General features: G+C 35.4%; 3 protein-coding genes and 1 non-coding gene across 4 annotated transcripts; 2 read left to right on the top strand and 2 right to left on the bottom strand.

The window, feature by feature from the left end:
- Positions 1-1,571: 1,571 nt before the first annotated feature.
- Positions 1,572-5,508, bottom strand: LOC121793477. Its single transcript, XM_042191489.1, has 6 exons — positions 5,257-5,508; positions 4,993-5,182; positions 4,217-4,406; positions 3,369-3,572; positions 2,798-3,097; positions 1,572-2,716 (listed from the first exon to the last, which is right to left on the bottom strand). Exons 1-6 carry the CDS (start codon positions 5,446-5,448, stop codon positions 1,747-1,749), a joined length of 2,046 nt encoding a protein of 681 aa, XP_042047423.1. The 5' UTR covers positions 5,449-5,508; the 3' UTR covers positions 1,572-1,746.
- An 80-nt stretch (positions 5,509-5,588) lies between these two features.
- On the top strand, positions 5,589-5,662 carry TRNAT-AGU. Its single transcript has one exon. It is a non-coding gene; the product is annotated as a tRNA-Thr (tRNA).
- Positions 5,663-13,116: 7,454 nt separating this feature from the next.
- On the bottom strand, positions 13,117-16,068 carry LOC121793460 (transmembrane 9 superfamily member 7-like). The gene is made up of 7 exons (XM_042191464.1): positions 15,902-16,068; positions 15,352-15,516; positions 15,172-15,281; positions 14,991-15,099; positions 14,783-14,895; positions 14,508-14,658; positions 13,117-14,405 (listed from the first exon to the last, which is right to left on the bottom strand). The coding sequence occupies exons 1-7, from the start codon at positions 16,019-16,021 to the stop codon at positions 13,251-13,253; spliced, it is 1,923 nt and encodes a 640-aa protein (XP_042047398.1). The 5' UTR covers positions 16,022-16,068; the 3' UTR covers positions 13,117-13,250.
- Positions 16,069-24,526: 8,458 nt separating this feature from the next.
- LOC121793718 (pathogen-associated molecular patterns-induced protein A70-like) lies at positions 24,527-25,513 on the top strand. Its single transcript, XM_042191761.1, has one exon. It carries the CDS (start codon positions 24,742-24,744, stop codon positions 25,312-25,314), a length of 573 nt encoding a protein of 190 aa, XP_042047695.1. The 5' UTR covers positions 24,527-24,741; the 3' UTR covers positions 25,315-25,513.
- The last annotated feature ends 910 nt before the right edge of the window (positions 25,514-26,423 follow it).

Here is a 26,423-nt window from a genome sequence, read left to right as displayed (position 1 = left end):
TATAAAGATTGAAAGTAATACTACTCAAGAAATTAAGCATGTATGTAGATAAATGAATTTAAGATATTAACTTCTCGATCGCTTGGCCTCATTTGGTTTCTTTTATTTCATGTGTGTTACTGATTTATATTTTATCAGGTATGGAGTGACTTTTGTTGCGTGTTATACTCTGCTCATCCCTTTTTGTAATTGGACAAGCTTTTTCTCATTCAGAAAAATGCATGTAATGAATCAAGCTTATTCACATATTGATAGAGTACTTCAATTACTCATCAAGAGGCTCACCATTTGCTTTTGGGATGATTTTATTCTTTTTTTTAATTCATTTAAAGTTATAGAAGAAATGATTAAACCAATTATGTAATTTGTAAAATTAAGTATGCTTAATAACTCATTTTGAGATATTGGAATCAAAATATATGTACAAATCTAAACAAATAAGGCTAGCGTGACCTAAACGAGAATTGTGCATATGCAATAACTTTTATTCTTTTATAATAATGAAATCGTAACTAGATAGTCACAAACCCGACTACTCAATCTTTTGTATTTTAATAAAGATAAAAAGGTTACATAATCCTTTTTCAAATACAAATCAAAGATTGCGATCATATAATTTCCAATTAATTTAAAACTCGCATGCAACGAAAGTACTAAAATAATCATACCCTACAAAAGTACTAAACAACAAAGTACTACTAATAATTGCCAAATTATGAAATGACAAAATAGATAACACTCTGGCCATATGTCACATAGTTTTTCAATAATTAATAGCAATTGTACCTCGCATGGTAATTGCACGCCTTCACGGGCGAACACAAAAATTTATTTCAGTACGAACTATATATTCTAAATTTTGAGTCAATAAAATACTTTATTTTTTATGATGACAAAGGCTTTTGAACAATAATTCATACTATAAACTATCAAAACTTCGACTATATTATAGGAGTACTAATGATAAAAAAAATATTTTTAGCTTAATATGGCGCTAAGCTTAAGCCCTTCTTGCTTCAACGTGTGGCTTCACTACCCACCCTATATTTATTTTATTTTCCAGAATTTATAAAGCTCAATGGATATCCTTGGAATATAATTTATGAGTCATTACTTTCAAAATAGAACTTAATTTTGAGTACACCAATTTTTTTAGAATAAAAGAATAGATACTAATCATATATAATCCTAATCTTAATCCATGAGGTTTGATTGGTGGTAAGGCATTGAAAAAGCCATAATCACCAATAGAAAATGATGAATATGACTGAAATTTATGTTTCATTTGACTTATCTATAATCACCAATACTATAGATGACAAATTGACAGTCCCACTAATTTTGGGTGATAATCAAGCATCAAATCTAAGAAGGCTGTAAAGAATCAATTAACTAACAATTAAGAAAATGATTAATCTTTTAAAAAGATATCCCATACTCAACCACACATAGAAGGAGTACTACATTGATATCGTTTTATCTTATCCCACTTTAGCAATGAATATTCAGACATTAACTAAGCAATGAATATTCAGAACATAAATATTTGGGACGGATTCATTAGTATTTTCTTTAAACAAAGGCGGTCATGCCATTTTTATAAATGAGTTAGAAATATATGGATATATCCATTTCATGTGTATACATATCTGAATTCTAAATCATATTTTCTCAATGAAATTTACTTAAGTCCAACACATACATAACAAAGTTTCATATATATATGTATTGAAGAACAATGGTGGTTTATATATTCAATGCATCACATACACAATCAAGATCCTTGTTGTCTTGAAACACATCTTTTCTCTGATTTCTCCACCTAATTATTCGTGTGCGAAGATCCCTTCTCATCCGGATGCCATCTTCATCGAGTTTGATTTCAAGTAACCTTTTCACACACTGCAACAGGTAGTTGCAGGTCTTCATCTTCACTTGGCAAACGAAACTCAGTCCTTCCTCATCATTACACATGGAATGAGAAATGCTGTCAGCCACATCTGTTATGTCAAAGACAGTTTTACACCCAGCAATAGCTTCAGCTTTGTTGCACTGCTGAATACAGCTCAGGGACGACCTCAGTGTGTCGTGTTTCCATCTTTTTCGGCCCTGTCTTGGATTTTGAGTAACTGAAAAGTCTTGGACTGTTCCAGTAGCAGAATAATGCAAAAGCAAAGAGCATCCTTCTGTGCTTAAATGACAGTGATGCAGAAGCAGGATGCCTAATGGAATCCTCCTTAACAATAGGTTTTGGTGGATGCCGAATCCTTTGGTATCGGAAGTTGAAACACCAACTTTCTCCCCGAGAAGCTTAACGTATGTGTCTCTATATTCCTTGAGCCAACGAGAAACTGCACAAGCATCCAGCTCGTACAAAGCTATTTCATTCTTAACACATGATTTGGGCTTCTTAGCCTCCTTATCAACATTCATCACCTCGTGGCATTTATTTAGGCTTGAACACTTCTTTAACCACAAATCCGAGAGTTTGAGTAGATAATCAACCGTAAGGCGCTGGGTAGATTCACTCATGGGGTACAGAAACCACGCGATGAACTTCACTGCCTCTGCTGGACTAGTTACTTCCGGATCATGAGTCACGCAAGGTTTAAGATACCCAGAGATGGGTTCTGAACACAAACTAATGTTATTGGTGTTGCAGAATATCATCATAGATGCAAAAGAGAACCAACATGGGAAGTTCATTACCATGGCCCTGTAACATGATAAAAATAAAAATCAACATTATAATCAGGTGAAGCGATATTCTTATTTTGAGGTAGGATTGATGGCATACCACATGGATTTATGATCTACTGAATTTATATTGGTTGCAGCTTTCCTGGAAGTTTTGAGCAAATGACCGCCCGCAACATATTCTGAGCTACTTACTTTTTGAAGCAAGTGCTTGAAATACTCCTGGCATATTGGCCCAGATAAAATTCTCAGTAACTGATGCTCGTAGGGAAAGTATGCAGAAGAAAATGGCAGCTTTGATCCGACATCCATGGATATACCCCACCACATAGGTCTGGATATAATATCAAGCACATGTCCAACAATCTCACTCTGGAGTTCCATTAGAGAAGCCAAACCCCTGTTATTTAAATCCAAGCCTACCAATTAAGTGAAAATACATTAGATCTGCTACAGTTCAATAGTTTTTAGATGTGGTAAACAGTAGAGTTGCTCAGCTATACCTACTATTTCCAGATTATGATATCAAGTTAACATCCGAAATACGGAAAGAATATGCTTGGAAGAGAAAACAACTTCGAGAATAATCCTATATTCACATTTTGCAACATTGTCCAGTAAAATTAAAATTAAAGAAGAATTTGTTGACAAAGATGAACATATATGCTTACGTCATTAAGAACCACTTGTGCAAGAGAGCCCTGGTCTCGATGAAAATTGATGGTGAAATCACCAGGCAAATTATTTTGGATCTCCAATCTTTCCTGTCATAAATTTCAGTTTTTAAAGAAAGAAATGGTCGTTTAATGAATTCTTGCAAAACTTGTGCTACATCTTGCTTCAGAATCATTGGATCTAAATGCCATGACAGTAACCTGTAAAGCAGTTTTCAGATGATAAGGACATTAGTGGCAAGCAATCGGGTAAGCTTTCTTCAAATAAAAAAACAAATTGGACATTCAATACTTCTGAAGTACATAAAAGTTCCAATTGCATATCAGCCTAAATTAAAGTAATGCATCTGTCTGTCAGTTTTTACTATCGGAACCAAACTGAAAAGGTTGAGCGAGAGTCTGATTAGTTGGATGGCAGTATCAAGACATTAAACTCAAAAACTATATACTCATGTGTATAACTACATTATACTGCATTTGTGTATTACTGGGGACATATTTCGAGTTTTTGTTATATTTATGTCCTTGATTGAGACCCTCACTCAACAACAAAGAAGGGTTAGTTAGAAGTAATAACAAATGGCAATCTCTAATAGTTGTATAACTTATATCCAAATACCTGAAAACTATTCAAAGATCTTAATACTAAAAACATAACATGGTAGAAAATAATAAATGAAATTTACTATGTCTTGATAAAGCTTCATATTGAACTAAAGACAACAGCACTATTAGCGAACGCATGTAAATTTGATTAGCAATGATATTTTTTGTCTTTCTTGAAAGAAGGTTGAGAAATGGCCGGGTATTGGATAGTATTCATAAAAAACACTCATGGAACCCACCTCAAAGGTATTTCACCATTCTTAAAAGTGCATTGCTTTGGTATATAGCGAACGAGGTTTGCAAGAGCAGTAGCATTCACATCACGACACTTTGCATCAAGAGTAGAATCTGACAGCAATGCATGAGGAAAGCATGGTGCAAGCGCTGCCACTCTGAAAACGTTGTACAAAAGTGAATAGCAAAGATCACCTGCAGAACAAGATTTGACTTAATTCCAAAAACAGAACTACAATGGGTGATGATTTGTATAGACCAACGCTATCATCACAAACTTTGATGGATTGATTAACTTTCAGCTTCTTTGATCATTAATCCTTCAATGACTCAATCATATGTATCGTCAATTTAATATATCAATCAAAGTAAATGCCCCCTATAAGTTTGCAAAATTTCCATTTCAGGACATCTACAATATCACTGCCTACTTCAAATATGTATGCACTTATTTTGCCGCCTTAAAATGCCAATTCACCAAGTACAGGATTGTAATTCACTTTCTGCTAACAGGCATAACATAACCAGAACATCTGTGCAAAAGATAAAGAGTTCATCAATCAATTCAAAGCCATTAGTATTTAGTTAGTCAGAAGAAAAAGAGCCTTCTCATATCACACAATAGCATCCACACATTCAAATGTAGAACATGAATGCTAGTGTTTCTCCTCACTCTTAACATCATTTCCACACTCCTATCTAACTACTTCCTTACGGTTGCTAATATCATGAAATTGATTACATTAGACAACAAAACACCAAACAATATGTAAAATTTAACCTTTTTGCCCATCCAATTTCTCCAGAATATGAGCACACTCTTCCAAAACATTGGCGCAATCACTTTTCGAAATCAATCCGCCAACTCTCAAATCCAGTTGTTTATCAATTCTCACCACCTTACACTCGATCGAAGACGACAAAACCGCAACGAGTGATTTCAACGTGAACTCAATCACCGAATTATGAACCTATATATATCCGAAACCATAAACAATAAGAAAACTATTGAGGATGAAGAAAAACAAGATTTACTGAAGCAGACCTGTGGGGCAGTGAAGTGCATAAGCGAGAGTGTGGTGTCCAGAACGCGAACCGCCGCGGCATCGCTCGGATTGAGCGAACGGTTCAGATTCGATATGGCGAGGGATATCTCATCACCGGTCATCGGATCTGGTGATCGGATATTGGACGCCAGCACCGCAAACAGGGAGCTGATCTCTGGAAAGTTCGCCATTGGAAATGGATTTTCAGAGTGAGAATGTTTTGCCGCCAAAAACAGAAGATTTCTGAACCCTATCCCTATTCCTGTCGCCTACCTCACATTTTCTCTTTAAAGAATTATTTGTATTGATATTTAAAGCTCCAGTATCAAAAGCTCTCGTAGCTCAGTTGGTTAGAGCACCCGTTTAGTAAGCGGGAGGTCTTGAGTTCGACTCTCAACGAGAGCATTTAAAAAAATATTTTTGTATGTTTTATATTTTTGAGTGAACCACAAAAATGGACTCTGGACTATGGGTTTATTTCGTCCATAGTCCCTGGATTTTAAAAATATCGCCAGACATCCTTGGACTAAGGTTTTATTTCGAAATTGGTTATTTTAGCTATTTTTTATCCGAAAATGCCCTTTTGAGCATTTGGGAAATTTCTTCTTTTCACATTTTAACTGTTTCAATCTGATATTGTTTCAATGATGTACAAAATCTGATATTATTTCAAAATTATCTTCTTCTTCCCTTTTATCATCCTTCACTTTATTTTTTAATTTCAATATTAGATTTAATTTTATAAAATTAAATTTAAAATTTAGATTTGTAAATATCAATAAATTATTTTAATTAAAATAATTAATTTATGTATTCTTTCTCGTCTCATAGCTATATATATAAAAATAAAACTATGCAGCCAAATCACACAAAACTCTTTTATAATAAATACATAAATTAATAATATTAATTAAAAATAATTTATTTGTATGTAAAAATCCAAATTTTAAATTTAATATTATAAATCTAATATTGAAATTAAAAAATAAAGTAAAGGATGACAGAGAGAAGAAGATATTTTTGAAATAATATCAGATTTAGTACATCATTGAAATAATATCATAATGAAACAGTTAAAATATGAAAAGACGAAATTGCCCAAATGCTCAAAAGGGCATTTTTAGATAAAAAAAATAGCCAACTGACCAATTTCGAAATAAACCCCTAGTCCAGGGATGTCTGGCGATATTTTTAAAATCCAGGGACTATGGACGAGATAAATCCATAATCCATGGACCATTTTTGTAGTTCACTCTATATTTTTTGACTACATAAATAAATCATTTTTACATAGGGAAAAAGTGACAAAACAATATCCTTTTTGTGATAGGGTGAACATTTATTTTCCCAAAATTATATAAGGAGTACTTAGTAATTGCAGTGCGTGATTCCAAATTATGTATATAGGTTATGGCATGATTAAACTACTCAACCAAATTGAAATAATATGAAAATTTCAAGTGTGAGATAGTATTTTTTTATTAACGATTTGTTTTTTTAACTGGTCCATGATAATCGAGGAGAACTATTAAAATTGAACTGAGCCAAATATACATGAATTTGTATAATGGGTGCACGACCAAATTTTGGAAGTTTATGCATTAAATCACTACAAAATTGACCTTTCACTGTCCATACAAATCTGACTGTTAATCCTATTTGCGATAAGGATAAATTGACAAGAGAGACAAAAATTAAAGGTTCCTTGTGAATAGTCAAACAATGGGATAGGAATTTCCATCCACATTACACACATCCGTAGCGAAGACAATCGAGCAGCCGACTTTTCGGTAAATACTGGGTTCATGGTCTATGATCTACAGTTTATGCCTCCTCTCCTCACGAAGCTAGTGAGTAGCTGAGGATGAACCAGTTTGAGATATCCTATTTACATCCTCTTGGGTTGTTCGATTTTGGATTGTCTATCCATTTTCTTTTTTTATCATTGATTCGATTTTTAGATACATAGTCACTTTTCGGAAGCCAATTGTACATTTTTATTTCTAGTTTTCTTGTGTAGAGTAAGTAGGTGACTCGCCTCATTATGTAGACGTATCCTCTCGTATCTCACTCTTTGAATATTTATTAAAAAAATCAATTTCAATTTTCAACTCTAATCAATCATCCTATGAGTAGAATTAGGCTTAGTTTAGAGATGCGGAACTATGAAATATTTTAACAATAGAATCTATAGCAAAAGCTACTCAAAATAATAATATCAAATTTACAATTCATTTTATAATCGTCTCAGAGTTGTGAGGACAACTAGTGCAATTTATATTCAGGTATATACTACTCTTATATTAATTTTAGCTTAGGCATTTTGTATCATGTATAAACAAAATAGAACTATAAAATTGTACATTTTCATACTCCTATATCCCAAATTCATTAGAGCATCCACATCCGTGCTCTTGCCAACGAGCACGGATGTGGGCCCGGCCCCACTTTTACTACATGCTCTTAGGCAAGAGCACAACACCCACACCCGTGCTCTTCCGCAAGGACGAGCACAAGTGCCCCACCATTCCATTATTCAATTTAAATAAAAACATTTCCACAAAATTAAAATTCATTAAAAATAACCGAAATAATATTGCAAATTACAAAAAAATTAAAAATTACATAATTAAAATCCTAGAAATTAAAAATTACATAATTAAAGTCTTAAATTACATAATTTAAATCCTAAAAATTAAAAATTACATAATTAAATTCATAAAATTAAAAAAACCCACTACTCGTGGCCGAATTTCGCCCAAATGGATGATGAATGTGTGTGTTTATATATGATTTTGGGATTAATTTTTTTAAAAAAAATTTAAATTTTTTTTAAAAAATGATAATAAAATCTGTATATTTTTTAGAATCCGAAAATATATTTTTAAAATTTTTATATTATTTTTGATTTATTTAAAAAAAGAAAAGAAAATGCCACCAGCCACTAGAAACGTGTCATTGCCAGCGGCACGGACGGACGGAGAAGAGCACGACCGTGCCAGTGAGCAGAGCGCAGCGACGGACAAGCGTATCCTTGCCAGCGGCGCGGACGAACGGAGCCTGCTCTCCGATGTGGATACTCTTAGTCCACCCTTAAAAGTTAAAACCCATCATTTTTCACCCAAATATGCCAAAAATACTAACAAAACAAAATAAGCAAGAAATCTTTTCAACTGCACAATTTTCTTTACAATTCACCTGCCTTCAAAATGTGCCATCCACATCAAAACAATTACCCTAATAAAGACATCAAACGCAACTTAATCGATAAAACCTTTCCCTTAAAAGCTCGGCTCGTCGTGGCCAACGGGTAAACAATAAACCATGGAGTAATACTCTACCAAATAAAAACAAAACCCCTAGTCAAAAGTCAAACCCTAGTCAACTACCTCTTTAATTTTTTTGTCATTTTTCTAAAAAAAATATTCACTCAAATATTCCACCGAGAAACTCCAACAACGCTGCGTCTCCGCCATCAATGCCGCCGCCGTCGTCCTTCAAAAACCCTCCCAAATCCACGTCACACTCCCCGATCTCACGCTCCTCGGCGTCGGCGAGCGTCCACGCGCTAGCGGCGGTGGCGGCGCGGCCGACGTCGACGCTCGCCATGACGGAGGAGTCGGAGAAGGAGAAGGAGGAGCCGCACGACTCCTCGTTGCAGTTGATCGTGACGTACGCCGACGACGACTGGACCACCACCGGCGAAGAGTACGGGTCGTCGATGAACCTCACCGGCGGAGGCGCCTCGAGCATGTCCAGAAGCTCCGAGAGCTCCGACGCGGTCTCCTCGTCCACCACCAGCCACGACGCCGCCACCTCAGATCCGTCTTCTTCCTGCGCCGCCGCCGCCGATTCCTCCATCTCAGACTTGTGGTGCAGTCAATTTGTTATAGAGAGAGGAGAGGGCATTAATCTGCATTTAATGGCGGGGTGTGTGTGGTGAAATGGCGAAACATGGAGAGAGAGAGTGAGAGAGGCGTGTGTTATGGGAGTGGAGGAAATGCACAGCATGGTGTTGTGGCATAAAACGACGCCGCATTGCCTTTTGTTTACTTGGTTGATTACTAAAACTTACTTTAGTTAATAGATACTGCTTCATTATCATACGGAGGAATTAATTATTAATTTTACAACTTTGGTTTCTTTGGCTAATTATTAACATTGGATTTTTTTATTTCCTTGTTTTATTTTCCCACTCTTAATAAATTATGAGAATCATACAGTAGCTATTTTTGTTAAACATTTAATTTATTTTTTCCATTATACCTTAACCAACAATCAAGTTTGTCAAATACACGGCATAAAAACGACGCCACATTGCGTTTTGTTTCCTTGTCTGATTGGTGATTACTAACACTTACTCCCTCCGTCCGCCATTAGGAATCTCATTTCTTGACGGCACAGATTTTAAGAAACGATAAGAAAAGTTAGTGAAACATGAGTCTCACTTGTATATATTAGTTTTAACTGAAATGTAGTTGAATGAGTTAGTGGAATGTAAGACACTATTACCATTTATGATAAAGATGAACCGAGACTCCTATTCGTGGACGGATTAAAATAGGAAAACATGACTCCTATTTGCGGACGGAGGGAGTAGTTTAGGTAGTCCTAGTACTTGGTAATCAATTATTCATTTTACAATATTTTTTTGTAATAGAGAAGTGGAAGCTTAATAATGTATGCAAAATAAAATAATAAACCGAAAATTGAAATGAAATTTAATAATTATATATATATATATATATCCGTCTCAACTAATTTGGGTCGTATTCCTTTATAGAATGTCTCAACTAAGTTGAGTCATTTTATTTTTTGACAAAAAACAAACATTCAGTCACTCTTACTTTATTCCGTCACCTACTTTACTCTCTCTTTATCTTTCCTACTTTATTTTTCAATACAATTTTTTATCTTTGTACCCAAAAATTTTGACTCAATTTAGTTGGAACAAAGGGATATGTCATAAAATCTCACAAGAGTTTTTTATTTGAAAAGATTTCACAAAGTAGATATTGAATTAAAAAATTAATAAATTAAAAGAACAATATTAGAATGTTTTTAATTTACTCTTAGGAACTGATAAACTCGTTGTTTAGCAAGTATTTTGGATGTTTAACGTGAACATTTCAGTGTTTTTGTAGCATACTACTTGAGTTTACACCCATTATTCACTACATAAGTGTTTTGACGAGTTTGTCGAGTGTTTGGAGCTAAAACAGGTGAAAATGACTTGAAAACGAGCTTGAAGGAAGAATCGCCTGATCGGGCGCGCTTCAATGCGCAACTTTCGTATAATAGCCATAACTCTCTCATCCGGACTCCGATGGGGGCGTGCAAGATACTCACGCGAAGCCCTTTCGAAGACGAAGACATTGCTTTTGGAGGATTCCAGAGAAAACGCCCGACCGGGCGATTTTAAAGGGGAAAACGCCCGACCGGGCGTTTTGGTCGCGACTCCAGAAAGTTCGCCCGACCGGGCGTTTTGACGACTTAAAATCGCCCGGTCGGGCGATGTGTTCTGCGAAGATTGAATTGCTATTATTTCCGCCCCGGGTATAAAAAGAGACCTAGGTTTTCGACCTCAACACATCATACACGCCCAACAACAGTTCTTGAAGGTTTTGAGAGCGGATTTGTGAGACAAGGAGTCCCAATCTTCAACAAGATTGAAGACGAAGACTAATTGCCATTCAATACATCCTTGGGAGTATTTTCATTGGTTTTCATGTTTAATTCAATGACTATGGATTATTCTTATGTTTTTGAGTTGGATATGAGTAGCTAAATCCTTTGTAGAGTTTTGGTGAAGACTACAATGAATACTTGTGATTGATTCAATAGCTTTTGATTACCTATGCTCTTGTGATTATTTTGTTTCATTCTTGTGCCTTTCAATTCAATTGCCTAGCTACCAATTGGATATATTGACCTAGTTTTGAGTAATCGAGAGATACCTAATTAGGATTGATAAAAGAATGAACAACACCTAGATAATTTGCATTCGAGAGAAGGAATTCTAGAGTGAGGACTTGAATCTTTTGGGTATAGGAGTTAATTGTGAAGTAGTAGAAGGAGACTTCAATATTAATAGTTAATCAACGGGTTGAGTGCACTCGAGAGGGGGCTTAGCCTAGAATAGCGATTTCCTACTAATCCTAGAGACTTCAACGGGTAATCAAAGTTGTTGAGTTGGTTTACATTGTGGGTATTGTAGTCGGATCCAAAGCTCTACCTCGTTCTCTTATTGAAACTTGATCTTTTCTCTCTTATTTTACTTTGTTTATGTTTAATAGTTACGTACCAAAACCAAACCTTTTGATTTGTCTAGATAGTAGTTAACGTCAGTCCGTGGTACTTGAGTTTATACAATTTGTCTCTGTGGTATACGATACTCTTGCTTACTTTATGCTACACTAGCCCCGTACACTTGCGGGAATTTTCTTGTGTTAAAATAAGTTGAGTCAGGAACCTATTAAACATTTATTATTTGACAAACTTGATTGTTGGCTAAAGTATAATGGAAAAAATAAATTAAATGTTTAACAAAAATAGTTACTGTTTGATTCTCATAATTTATTAAGAGTGAGAAAATAAAACAAGGAAATAAAAAAATCCAGTGTTAATAATTAGCCAAAGAAACCAAAGTTGTAAAATTAATAATTAATTCCTCCGTATGATAATGAAGCAGCATCTATTAACTAAAGTAAGTTTTAGTAATCAGCCAAGTAAACAAAAGCCAATGCGGCGTCGTTTTATGCCACAGCACCATGCTGTGCATTTCCTCCACTGCAGAGGATCCTACTCCGTTTCAGTAGAGAGAGAGAGTGGATAATAAGTACACGCGGCAGAAGTGGCGGGAAGGATTAGTGGATTAATTAAGAGGGTTTGTTATTGATTACTTGAATAAACTGATTTAATTTGGTGGTTGGAAATACCAAATTAAGAAAGGTTTTGAGCAGAGTGTATCGCACTAGTGCTAATAAATCCGGACGCTGTGCAAAAAGGACATTTTTTTGGAATTATTAGACGTGATAGTGAAAATCAAGTGGTTGAGTATTCGATTTTGTTGCGTCGTTTTTAGAGTACCTCGGGAGAGGAGGTGCTCATCGTTTCAATTTTCGTTTAAAAAACTTTTTGCGAAAAAAATTGTAATATATTTACAAAATTTCGAATCAAATAAGTCAATCACAATGTATCTGAACTATTTTAATGGTTCGGCTGCAAAGCGGCTTGTTTTCCGATCCGGTTTGGGCATGTACGCATACTCGCTACATGGATAGTTCAATGTCGGAAATATCAATTGTTACGATCGTGGCTGGCTGGTGATTAAACCATTTTTTTAAATTTAGATAGTAGCTTTTTAAAATGAATCTTATAATATCAACGTAAACTTTGGTGATTTGAGAGTGAAAAGACCATCATTGGATATTAGGCTTTGAGTTTATAACTTACAATTTTTGTTGATATGCTTAAGATATATTTCGATACAATAAATTTGTTCATTCCTTTCTTTATCCTGAGAAGATGGCAGATTGGCAGATGACATAATAGTGAAAACATAAAAATATTAATATAATAAAAACAAAATAATTAAAGTAATAATATAGAGACGGAAAAGATTCTTAAACGTATTAATGATGATTTGTCTTTCTAAAAAATAGAAAGGTGTCATTATTTGTAGAATAAAAAAAATGTGTAACATCTTTTATGGAATATATAAATTTATTTGTTTGATTTATTGACTTGTTGGCTTTTAGCATTATTCAGATTCTTGAACCACAAATTGATATTTTTGACAGTTCACTTATTAGCAGAATAGAATTTAGGATGGTTGGTTGTCCAAGTACAAAATAAAATATTATGAATGTTTGAAGTCATTATGTTAATTAAGGAGACAAACAGATCATGAATCAAAGCCCTTGAATCAGTATCCCTAAGAACACAAAGTGAGAGCATTGAGGTAACTGGCAAGCAAGCCAAACGACCCGCCCTAGTCGATCTTAACAGACGAGTAAATCTTGCGAACGAACCAGAAGCACGCGCAAAAGCCAATGGTCCCGGTGAGGATGAAGAAAGCGCAAGCAATCACGAACATGTACCCAAAGTAGAGAATGGCCGAGACCACCTTCGTGATCTCGAGCTTCGTGCAGAAGTAGAAGATGGCATACGAGAAGAGATAAATAGCCGAGGATCCGGAGGTCATGTAGGACCTCCACCACCACCGGTAGTCCTCGTTACACAGCTGAAAGTAGCATAACACGACGGTGATCTGAGCACACGTCACCATCAGAATCACAAACACGAGAAATAGGAAGCCGAAGATGTAGTAGAACTGGTTGAGCCACACGGACGTCAAGATGAAGAATAGCTCAACGAAGACCGCGCCATAGGGAAGGATCCCACCAAACAGCATGGCGAAGAGCGGTTGGATGTACCACGGCTGTGGGGGGATCGGCCTTGGGATCTTGTTCGTCTTCACAGGATCCTCAGGCGCACTTGTCCTGAACCCGAGGAAACTACCCAAGAACACTAGAGGCACTGATATGCCAAACCACAGCACGACAAGGGCAAACATCGTCCCAAAGGGCACAGCACCGGACGACCTCTCCCCCCAGATTAGGCCGTTTAGCACCAAGAATACGATGAACACGAAACAGGGGAACATGACAGCTGTCTTCAACGACATCCTCTTCCAATCCGCGCCATTGAATGATTTGTACAAGTAGGCAGAGGAGTAGCCCGCGAATAGCCCCATGAACACCCACAGGAAGACCATGGCTGTCATCAGCCCTCCACGGTTGGAAGGCGAGAGGAAGCCAAGCAACGCGAATATCATGGTCACAAATGTCATCCCAAATATCTGAACCCCCGTGCCAACGTAGACACACAGCAAGGCTTGATTGCTAGGTGGCCTAAATACGTCTCCGTGGACCAGCTTCCATCCCGTCTCCTCCTGGACCTCTTCTTGATCGAGCTGGTTGTACTTCGCAATGTCTCTGTAGAGCGTCCGGATCATGATCATGGCAACCATCCCCGAGAGGAACAGGACGATCATCAACGAGTTGATGATGGAGAACCAATGGATCTGATCGTTGTTCGAGAGGAGATACGTGTCCCATCTCGATGCCCATCTGATGTCACTAGCCTGCCAAATAACGAAAACCGAACAACTCCTTAAGTCGTAACACAACTAGACAGAAGTAGAAAACAAACTAACTAACAAACTCAGACAAAAAAAGAAACCAACCTCAAAAGAAACATCATAAGTGAACACAACTTCCTTCCCTCCATCAATCTCTTGAGGAAGCAGGCCTTGTTCGAGTAATGCTTGGCCACTTTGCTTGCACGTTTCTAGCTTCGTGTCGTTCTCCTTCCATTCCTTGTAACGGTGATTGATACTGTTTTTTACAACTCAAGTTAAAACACACTTCTACTATTGAGAAATCACCAAATAGGCACAAATCTTTATTGCAAACTGAGCTAGAACAAAATAGATAAGACGAGGAAGATAGCGAAACGCACCTTAGAGGAGTGACCTCAAAGCCAACAACGCGATACGTTTGAGCATCCGGATCAGGATGATACTTAACTTTGAAGCTGAGATGGTTGTAGATGAAATACCTGTGCTCATTGCTCTGAAAAAAAAAACATTACAACAACCGATCGTTCAAACAACATAAGTACAACGATCGTCACACAAGCGAAGCTTACAAACACTATTCATTCTTACACCAGCAAATTTCCCTTTGAAACCAACTCTAACACCTCTCTCATAAATCTTCTTGTAATTCCCACTCTTAACTTGCCAAAGCACTGCAACAGGAAGATTGTCCAATATCCTATACACAAAACACCAAACCGCTTCAACACTCAACAACTTCAATAAATCGATAACACGGTCAAGAACTTACATATTGACGAGATAATCATCATTGATCCTCTTCTTGAAGCTCTTTGCATGCTCTTCCGTGAGTTCCACACGACAAGCTACTTTACACGATTGCGGCTCTCTCATCATAAACTGATTAAATTCAGATCAAGTTAGATAACAAATCAAACATAAGCTATTGTAAAAGATGGCCTCAACTCACACTATAGACAGAATTCTCAATGCGGTCGCCACGAAGAACTTCCCCCAAATTTTCTGCCCTGTTCTTGATCTGAGGAGGCTTGCAATAACTTAAGGAGTAATAGTCATATGGTAGCTGAGTCCTTGTTGACGTTAGTTTGTTCACTTTCACCTCAAGAATTTCACCCTACACAAAATCAACACATAAATATATATTACTCCACGATAACTCATCCCAAAAGATTAGTTTGTTCTCTTGTCTGTTCTGTAACATTGGGGTCGATTGTTACAGACTCCAATGTTTCAGAACATTGTTAAAGGGATTTACTAGTCTTTCGATTGAGTTCTCGTGTTTGATCTGTAACATATCGTTGGATCTTCCATTCTAGCTAAGAAATCAAACCCTTTTTACGTTTCTAATCAACAAATGAATAGCTCCCATTCCTTTCCATAACATACACAATCTTGTCATAACTCAAATCACATAATTCAAAGCCAAATCACTCAAATTTCAAGAACACAAAAAAAAAACAGAGATATTTATAGATTAAACTCGACGTGTAAGGGATCACCTTTTGAAAATCCTGTGGCGCGACGCCGGGGAGATAAAATCCGGTGGCCGGCGACGCTGTGGTGAGGAGGAGCAGCGCCACACAGAAAGAGGTGATCATCTTCCACGAGATTTCTGCCATTGATGGAAGAAAAGGGTGAGAAAATGGGAGAAATAATGTGAGAAGAGTGGAAGTAGTGATGAGAAGAAAAGCATACTACCATACGTGAAAATTTTCTTTTTGAAGACCGTTTGCTAAAAAAATAAAAAATAAAAAATAAAAAATAAAAAATAAAAAATAAAATGAAAAACAAAATATAAATGCATTAACGTTAAGCTGTGGGGTTGACTTCGTGGATTAAACGGAGTTTTCTTTCCTCTTTGTGCGTGAAGTTTGGGTAATCGCGTTTTTAGAAACTCAAAATAATTATTGAATGTTGTATATCCAAATATAATTAAGCTTACTTTCATTGAGTAATAATTATTGTGATTGGTCCAATTATGTAATATTGATATATAAAAGGTAGTAATATTGAAGGCTATGATTAAATGGGTTATGTACAATACATTTACTAAAAGTAAAATGTGGCAATAGGTTGTGGACACTCAAAAACATAACAAGGATAACTATACTATAAATCGGAAAAATAGAATTAATTATAAGCTCACAAATTGGAGTTTCACGAGCCTGGACCTTGTTGAATGGAAATAATGAGGCTAGACAATTAAAAGGCCATCATTTTAGGAGGAAAAGGCGTATGATATTGTATGAGAGTCACGTAAAACATGTGTCTTTTAATTTTTTTTCATATAATGTTACTCCCTCCGTCCCAGATAATTTGTCCCAGTTTTTCATTTCGGCCCATCCCAGTAATTTGTCCCACTTCAAAATTATCAAAAATGGACATAAAAGAACCACTACATTCACCCACCCCACCAACCCCACCACACAATGTGGGACCCCTTTACACTACGTACATTCGTTTAATATAAAGTCAAATAACATTTTTTAAAACTCGTGTCGAGTCAAACTGAACCAAATTATTTGGGATGGAGGGAGTACTATGTAATAAAAGATCGAGAAACGGCATCATGAATAATGTGGTCTTCAATCCATCTAAGACAAAAAAAATTGGTACAACACATTGCTCGAAGAAGAAAAAAAAACATGGTCTAGCAACATGTTGGGCCAAAGTTTCGAGCTACTGCTTGCCTCTCAAAAAAATTACCAAAAATGATCGGGAATTATTTATTATTTTCTTGGTCGGAATTATTATGACATTTTCTTCCTAGAAAGGAAAAAAAAATAGAAACGGCGATAATATGCACACTAGCCAAAAAAAACAAAATCGAACGAATTAAACACAATTTTTAAAAAACACATCGTTGAAATACCATTTTATGTTATTATTGGAATTGGTGAGAAATAAGATTGCAAACTAAGCCAGAGTAGTGACACTAATTTCAGCACAAATCTCAACACTTAGGTCAACTTGTCACGTTAATACGATGATACCAATATGTGTAATAAATTAGTAGTAGTAATTTTTTAGCATCCTTCTTAATCTTACCCTCATTCCTACGCAAAGTACTTCAATAATGCAATATGATCCACAAGTATTAAATCCTTCATGCATTGTTACTTTTTATTACTATTTACAAAATTCAAATATAATTCATTGATCTACATTAATTCAGTTTGGAAATTGAAGCCCCTAGTGTGAAGTCTAAGTTACTCCTTAATTAATTCGAATTCGATTCTTTTTAGAAGATATACAGTAACCTATAATACAGTTTAAGTTGAATCAATCAATTGGTAACCCTAAGAGAAAATTAGGTACTCCTATTTCACACAGTTGGGATCGGTCGTTTCCTAAATCTGCTACTGCATATATATACATGAATTTCCGTATGAGTTTTGAGCTGCTCTTGTACTAGTTTTATGAATATATTTCTGAATTTTAAAAAACGAACGTGTTTCTTCTTCTCTTTCCTAAAAAATATCTTATGGGATGAGTTCTCGCAAAATCTTAGATATTTTTCTCATGGATTTGGCATTTTGCATTAAGTGAATTCTAAGAGCATCCGCAGCGGTGACACCACGCCGTCCGTCCCTTCCGTGCCAGCAGCGCGGCGCTGCTCGATGCATCAAGCACGTCCGTGCCAGCGAGCAGCACACGTGTCAACGCCTGATTGGCCAACGGCAATGCCGTTGGAATTTCCTTTTTTTAAAAAAATGGATTTTAATTTAAAATTCCGATTAACAATAAAAAATATTTTCCCACTTTCTAAAAAATTATATCCGTTTTCTCCCCACTTTTAATTTATTTTTCAATTTTTTCCCCAAAAATTCACATTTTCATATATAAATACCCCCACTTCCACACAAAAAATTTCACACCACACTACACATTTCTCATCTAAATTCTCTCATTTTCATTCTTACAATTCTCAATCTTTCTTTCACTCTTAAAACAAAAAAATGTCCAGCTCTGGCGATCACCCCTCCGACTCCCGCGGTTGGAACCACGAATGATTCGGCTCGCAACCATTTCCTAGTCCGGAAATGGAATTTTCGACCCCTCCTCAAACCCAAAGTTCGCAAGCTCCGGGTGGCTATCTGCCTTACCCGGTGGACGACCAAGATGCCCCCGATAGGCAATACGGGTGGGCACCCGAACCACTCGTACCTAGAGCGGCAGCTCTCAAACTCCTCATCTTCCTACTCGTTGTGTCCGCACCTCGTACACTGCGGAGGAGATGTATCAATTATTCAAAGCGTTTTTGTCTATCTCCGAAGATCCGGAGATTGGCACGAACCAATCCGGAGACCATTTTTGGTGGCACGTCTGTCGCCGGTACAATCAAAATCGGCCGGCTGGAACAATCGAGCGCAACAAGAGTATGGTGCGCAATGCCATATACAGAGCCAACGAAGAAATCTAAAAGTTCCAGGGGTATAACCTCCAAGAAGAGCTGTCGGCGGGGAGCGGCAGAAGCGAGGTCGACATCATTAGTGCCGCGTTGGCTACCTATTAATCCCAAAACTACAAACTGTTCAAGTACATCAATGCTTGGCAGGAGGTGCGTGTGCATCCGAAGTATAGAGGAGGCGTAGCGTATCATCCTCCTCTAGCTCCTCCAGGAAACGGTCGAGGTCGGTATCCCTATCCGACGCCGGCTCCGATGAGGTGTCCACCCAGCTCGCCGGAGCTAACTTGGGTAACCCTGATGCCGGCCTGAGTAGTTCCCAACGCCGGCCGCAAGGAAGGAAGAAGTCGACGACCAACCGTCGTCGCACAGCGACTCATCCGCCCCCGATCCCGAATCCCGATCCCGCTACCTTTGTGCCACCTCAACCCCCCACCAACTCGTTGTGGGGAGTTTTGGCCCAACTCAATTTGGCCGATAGGTCAACTATGACCCCCGAGCAACTTCGATCGCATGTGGCAATGATACGGGGTCTCCAAAGAACATTGGGGGTAGAGCCGCATGAATAGTCTTCCACGAGGGTATTTTTAGCCTTTAATTATATAATTTTTATTTTTTAGGAGTTTAATTATGTATTTTTTATTTTTTAGGAGTTTAATTATGTAATTTTTTATTTTTAGGATTTTAATTATGTAATTTTTAATTTTTAGAATTTTAATTATGTAATTTTTATTTTTTTATAATTTGTAATAGTATTCCGGGTAATTTTAATATTGTTGAAATGTTTTTATTTAAATTGAATAATAGAATGGTGAGACCTTTGAGCTTGTTCTTGCGGAAGAGCACGGATGTGGGTGTTGTGCTATTACCTAAGGACGAAGTAAAAGTGGGTCCGAGCCCACATCCGTGCTCGTTGGCAAGAGCACGGATGGGGATGCTCTAAATTATCATTTTGGTTTCATATAATATCATCTGTTTCACTTAGTTCATAGTAGTATTACTTATATACACACAATGATTCTCTCTTCATGTAAATCTTTTCCGTTTCAATATTCGTAATTTAAATATTTTGCACATATCAAATTTATTGGGAGTTCGACAAGAAATAATTTTTTTGGGATTTTTTGTCTTTTGAAATCTAAATGAGAAGATGGTGTCCATAGTTTCCATTTTCACCGGGATATAGGCAAAATTGAAATATAAGAATTTATTTAATTATTTGTATTTTTTAAAATATATGAGACAATATTTTTTTTTCAGATTTAAAAATTGAAAGACATAAATGAATCTCCAAAGAGTAAATGTGAAATTTACACGTAGTATTAAATTTTTGTGCCCATAATATTAGAGGAGAAGGCCCAAAAGTAGTTTGGGCCTACGTGCTTTGTATCCAATAAAAGTGTTAACCATAGTGCTGACCTAGACTGACACTGTCACACCAGTGTGAACATGGACTTAATGTGGTCCAATCAACATTAAAATATGTGTATGTACACACACACACACACACACACCTATCACATTAATTTATTTACTTATATAAACAAGGTTTCACACTAAACAACCTTTGTCTTTATCATCCAATTTTATTTTTGTCACAACAGAGCACATGTGGCTTTAATGAAACAATATGACTTAGCTTCACATCATAGTGATGATCTAATCACCATGCCTCTAATAATCCTGATAATTTATCTGTCCCAACTAAAATGACACACTTTTATTTTTGAAACACAAATACCGTACGAAGTATAAAACTTCTTATCCGCGAGACAAACATATCAAATCTTGGACTGATAAAATTAAAATAAATTTATATAAAAAATTTATTCCTACACAATAGATAACACTCCACAGAAAATGCTCCAATTTAATGAGGCCTTAGTAGTCTATAAATTTTCTTTATCAAACTGATTTTCTTAATGGAGTCCAACTATAATAGACATATTCCTATCAATTATCGTAAGGGTCCACATGAAGCTTGACTGAATTTTAGATCTGAAAATATAGTCTTCTGTTTCCTAGAGTTTTAATTACTCTAGCCCCCTATTTCTAAGTCGTTCCAACTAAATTGAGTCGTATTTCTCTTTAGAAGGTCTCAGCTACATTGAGTTGTATTTTTTTTTTAAAGAAAAAATCAATTACTCTTACTTTTTTCATTTATCTTATACTTTACTCTCATCTTATCTTTTCTATTGTATTCTTCTCTTCTACTTTTTAATACAATTTCTTAATCTCCGTGCCTAAAAATTTTAACTAAATTTAGTTGGGAAGGAAGGAGTATATAATTGAACGATTATACAAGGGTACATTAATCCATATTATAATAATGCAACGTGACAGAATTCTGTATTCACACGATAAATTGACAGTCGCACTCATATCAAATGGTTGTTGAAAATTAGGTACAATATGCATTTAATTTGTCTCTCTAGTCAATTTCTCTGAGTCAAGAAATATATTATCCATTTTATTGTATATAGATATTAAAATATGCCATGACATTTTGTTATATACTCTCTCCGTTTCCTAGTAATTGTTTCCGACGCTTAACGACTTTGGTAGAAAAAAATCCAACCCATATATACTTTTTTTGGTAGGTTCAAAGTTCAATATTATTTTCGTCATGTTTTTTTGTTGTCTTTACATTAAAGGTCCCAAACTTTTAATTTGGTAATTTTTTGAATCACATTTAACCTATCAGTTGGGAAACATTATCCAATTAACTATATGGATCGATGGATTTCTACTATCAAGATGATAAAGCAAAAAAAAAAGAAAAAAGAAATGGATGTTTCAATTGAAAAAGTTGAAATTGCTAAAGTTCATTGCTTTTTGGAACACATTTCATTGTAATGATGTGCTTTCTTTATTGCAAATATTTCATAAGAAAAGGAAAGATGTAAGTGAAAATGCCACATTTAGTAGTAGTTCTTATCTTTTCCCCATCCAAACAAATTAAATATCCCACAAAACATAATGGAAAATGAGAGAAAATATATGTATATATCCCACTATTTTCCAATAAAAAAGCACACCCAAAAAAAATTTCTCACCCGAAAAAGAACAACGTTTCTTTATCGTAATTACAAATTCTAGATAACCTTTATAAATTATTGTAATCGCACAATCATGTTTTTAATAGTTCAAATTGATAAAAGAAAAAGGATAGTTCAATCTTCTCAAAGAAAAACATGATTTTACGATTATAACATTGTCGAAGGTAACTGAGTCATAGTACTTTTTTTAGAATATCTCGGGGTATATAAGTCATATCATCATTCAATAAAAATTAATCATTTTAATCTTTGTTACTAATTAATTAATTTATTCTTTATTCAACAATTTATTTTATTTTCTAGTCATTAATTAATTTACTAAGTATTATTTTATTACTATATTTTTATATGTATAAAATAAATGAATCAGGGGAGATTCTGATTTTTGCAATAATCTTCTTTTATTCTCCAATCATCTACATATATTAATTACTAAACATAATAAGCAAGAGTAGTCTTATTCTCCAATCTACTTTTTATCTTTGCCATTGCTTTTCATAGTTTGTTTTATTGGCTGTATGGCAGCTTTCTGCCCCAAATGCATTCATGTGAAAAGAAAAAAATATTGAAAATACATATATCTCATTATATTTATGGCTATCATTGTATGTATATATTTATCCAAATTTGCGAGTAATTTTTATAAATGTTGCAATTACAACATTCTCTCTTTATTTCATAATTTTTTATTAATTACAAGCTTCCTTAATTTTAACTTCATGTTTAATTCTTTTGCCAACCTTGTTATTTAATTTATTGTATTTTGTGATTATTATTTGGATTTTTTCCCTCTCAATTTGAATTTGTTGTGAGACCTTTTCTTTGTGATGGATGACGATTGAAAAAAAGTCATATGTGATGTCTATTTACTTCAGTTTATTTCTATTCACCTACTACATTTTTATGTAGTGGTTATGAATAGAGTATTCGATAGTTTTATACTTTGATTTAGTAGTTTGTTTATGTTGTTTCTGTTCTCAACTATGTTTTTCACTATGGCATTCATTTTTTTTGCTCGAACAATTTTTATTTAGTCGAAAAAAAAACTAAGCTTATTCTCCATACTTTTAACAGTTTTATTCATAAGTTAATTATTATAAACTCGATGAACAAATAATGTCAGATTAGATTATTTTCAAGCAGTGGTGGGGAAGTCTTTGTTTGATTTAATAGGCATTAGTTGGTAATTTGCATCGTTGACAAGATGAATGATATAAACCGCACATAAATTATTTCCATCAACTTGTCATTTTCATATGTATATTTTATACTTATATAATCAAGTTCAAAGTAATATGATAAGTATCAAGTTAATTTCTCCAAAGACAGACAGACAAATATAATTTGTTTTGAATCGAGGATATGTGGATGGGAAAATTATGTAAAACTTTATTTGTTTGTGAGTGGAGAAATGAGAAATCAACTGTGTGTGACTTATACATGTGATAGACAAAAAAATTCATAAAGTTTGAGATGACATTTCTTTTTTGACCTGAATACAATGGCACAAATTGAGATGTTGAGTAAGTATAAAATAACTCTTCTCAATACCAGAACTATATATAATACTACTCGCTTTGTCCCATAAAAGTTGAGTCACTTCATTCTGTGTATTTGTTTTGAAAAAATTGTAATAAATAGTTAAAGTGGATAAATAGTAAATTAAATTTGAAAATAATGTAGAGAAGACTCTTATCTACGCTATTCTTGATTTTACTTTACTATTTATCAATTCTAACTATTTATTACAATTTTTTCAAAACGAGTGGAAAAAATGAAGTGACTCAACTTTTATGGGACAGAGAGAGTATCAATAACTATCATGTGAAACTTATTCCTAAAATTTAATAAAAATGAAAATAAGATAGGACTTAATATTGAATATATATCAAATGATAGTGTGAGATACGTGTATTCGATAACAGGGCATAATTAAGGAGTGTGATTTCTAGCTTAAATTAAGACACTTAAAAGGGGGAAAGGTGGTCAAAATAGCCAAAATTTTAGACAGGCATTTAAATATTTTTTTCACGATCTTTTAAATTAATTTTGGTGCTTGTGCAAAATTTTCAACTTCAATGGATTCGATTCTTTCTGCCCAAATTGAATCGGCATGGATCATAAGATTATCTCAGTATACCAAAACGACGATGTTTTAATATTAGATGGACAAGTCTAAATTTGAAACATACCCAAAAGGAATTGTTTTCATCATAAAAATTATAAAAAAATTATGATTTATCTCATCCGTAATTCGAAATTGAGATGAATATTGTGTCATATTAATGATGCTGATGAAGGGGATATCACGAATCTTGTATAAAATTGATAAAGGATAAGCGAGTAATAAAAAGTAGATGAAATATTATTTTATTATAAGCATAATATACTTCTTTAATCCCATAATAGTATTTTTATAGTAAGTATATAATTAGTAAAGTAAGAGATATATAAAATAAAAAATTAATATGGGTATTAGTAGTAGAAATATATAGTCAATCACACTGGACAAAACTTTTTTTTTTTTATCAAAAATATAAATAAATTATTTTTATAAGACAGATAAAAATAAACACAAAATATTTTAGTATAAGGAAGAGAGAATAATTATAATTTACAAAGAAAATCTTTCAAAAATAAAAATGTAGGGAGTAACTAACTTTAATTAATGATCTCATAATAGTTCAACTACTAAATATTTATAATTAAATCATTTTCCTACGTATCCATACTATATAAGGAATATGAGACTTCAGTATACATACACACAACTATCGTCCACACAAACACACCAATCATCATCATCATCATCATCATCATCATCATCGTCATCATCATCATATCTCCGAGAAACGACGTCGCCTCGGCAGCAATGAACGGAGTCGAAACGGTGGCGAGCTGGCTGACTCCTCCGGTCCTCTTCTGCGTCCTCAACGTAATTATCGGCGCCATTTTCCTCCGATATAAGCTCTATCCTCCGCCGCTGCCGAGAAACGACCGCCACTCGCTCGTCAGAGTCCCCTCGTTTCTCGAACGAGTCAAGTCGTTCAACCGATCCAGCTACCTCTCCCCGCAGCCCGAACCGCCGGCGCGTGAGGTAGAACAACCTCCCCATCCCGACGCGGCGGCGCGTGAAATCCACCATGCGCCTGATGCGGCGGCGCGTGGGACGGACGCGCCGAGCCATGTGGTGAGGACCAAGTCCGAGGCGGTGGTGAGGGCGGCGCTGGCGGCGAGGCCGCTGCAGAAGTCGGCGAGCGAGAGGATCTCGATTTTGAGGGGGGAGGAGGAGGAGGAGGAGCGGCGGAGGCCGGCGACGGTGAGGGAGAGGAGGGGAGGGGACGAGGAGGTGGACGAGAAGGCCGATGAGTTTATAAATAATTTCCGGCAACAGCTCAAGCTGCAGAGGATGGACTCCATTCTGAGGGCAGGGGGCGGAAGGTAATTTCGATCTCGACGATAAAACGCAACTTAGCTGATAAAACGTTTATTAATTTATCATGAATTTGAATTACCATTAAACTGGTAACAATTTGTGAACCTATGAACACATATTATGTGTGATTCCAATATACTACTGGAATTTACAAGTATGCCCTTCAATTTGTAAGCATTTGGAGAAATGTGAAAGGGTATTTTCGACATTTCTTCTTGTTTAGGCTTTTAATATTCTGTTGGAGTAGTTTCATTATTTTTTGGTGTATTTCAGGAATATAATTGTGACTTCTCTAATTGGTCATTAACTAATCTGACTGAAAAATAAGGGATCATGTTTAATATTGAAATTAAAATAGATAGTATATAAAAATAATATAGACGATTAATTCACAGACAACAATAATATAAGTGTGCACATTGAATTTTATAATATTCCAAAGCTTTCATTTTTTTACAAGCTAGTTGGATAATATCCATTTGATAAAAATAAAATTGGAGAAACTATAATTACGAATAAAAGTATTTACATACTCCCTCCGTCCCGCACTACTCGCACTTATTTCCTTTTTGGGCGTCCCAAGTTACTTGCACTCTTTCCATTTTTAGTAAAAAATTTCACCTACAGCCGTCATTTTTGACTTTCCTATACACTCATTCCTTAATCTCCGAGCCGAAAAGGAAATGAGCGAGTAGCCCGGGACGGAGGGGGTATTTAATACTCCTATTATCAATTATAAGTAAACTTCGCTGCCAAATTGATATCTCATCTTCGAAATGCATACTCTTATAAACGAAGAACTTGATAGATTATTATTTTTTTCATCGGATATTTTAGCGTAATTGGATTGACTTGATTGATCAATGTGATCATAATGAGACATCAAATAAGTTGGAAGTGTGGAGTGTACAGTTATTTGAATTCGTTATAACTAGACGGGGTTCGGGGGCAGCGCACCCGAGTAGCGGGGTCCAAGGGGCAGAGCCCCTGGCTGGGGTCGAGCTGACCTGGTCAGCTTGGAAATTTTTTATTTCCATTAAAGTTGTTATACAGAAAATTCACCTGAAAAAATATTTTCTGATAGTCGAAGGACTAATTTGCAATTTTAGAAACCCTTT

Source organism: Salvia splendens, chromosome 3 (assembly GCF_004379255.2).
Source record: "Salvia splendens isolate huo1 chromosome 3, SspV2, whole genome shotgun sequence".
Lineage (NCBI taxonomy): Eukaryota > Viridiplantae > Streptophyta > Magnoliopsida > Lamiales > Lamiaceae > Salvia > Salvia splendens.
Note: the sequence above shows the minus strand (reverse complement) of the source record. Positions and strands in the feature narration are given on the sequence as shown.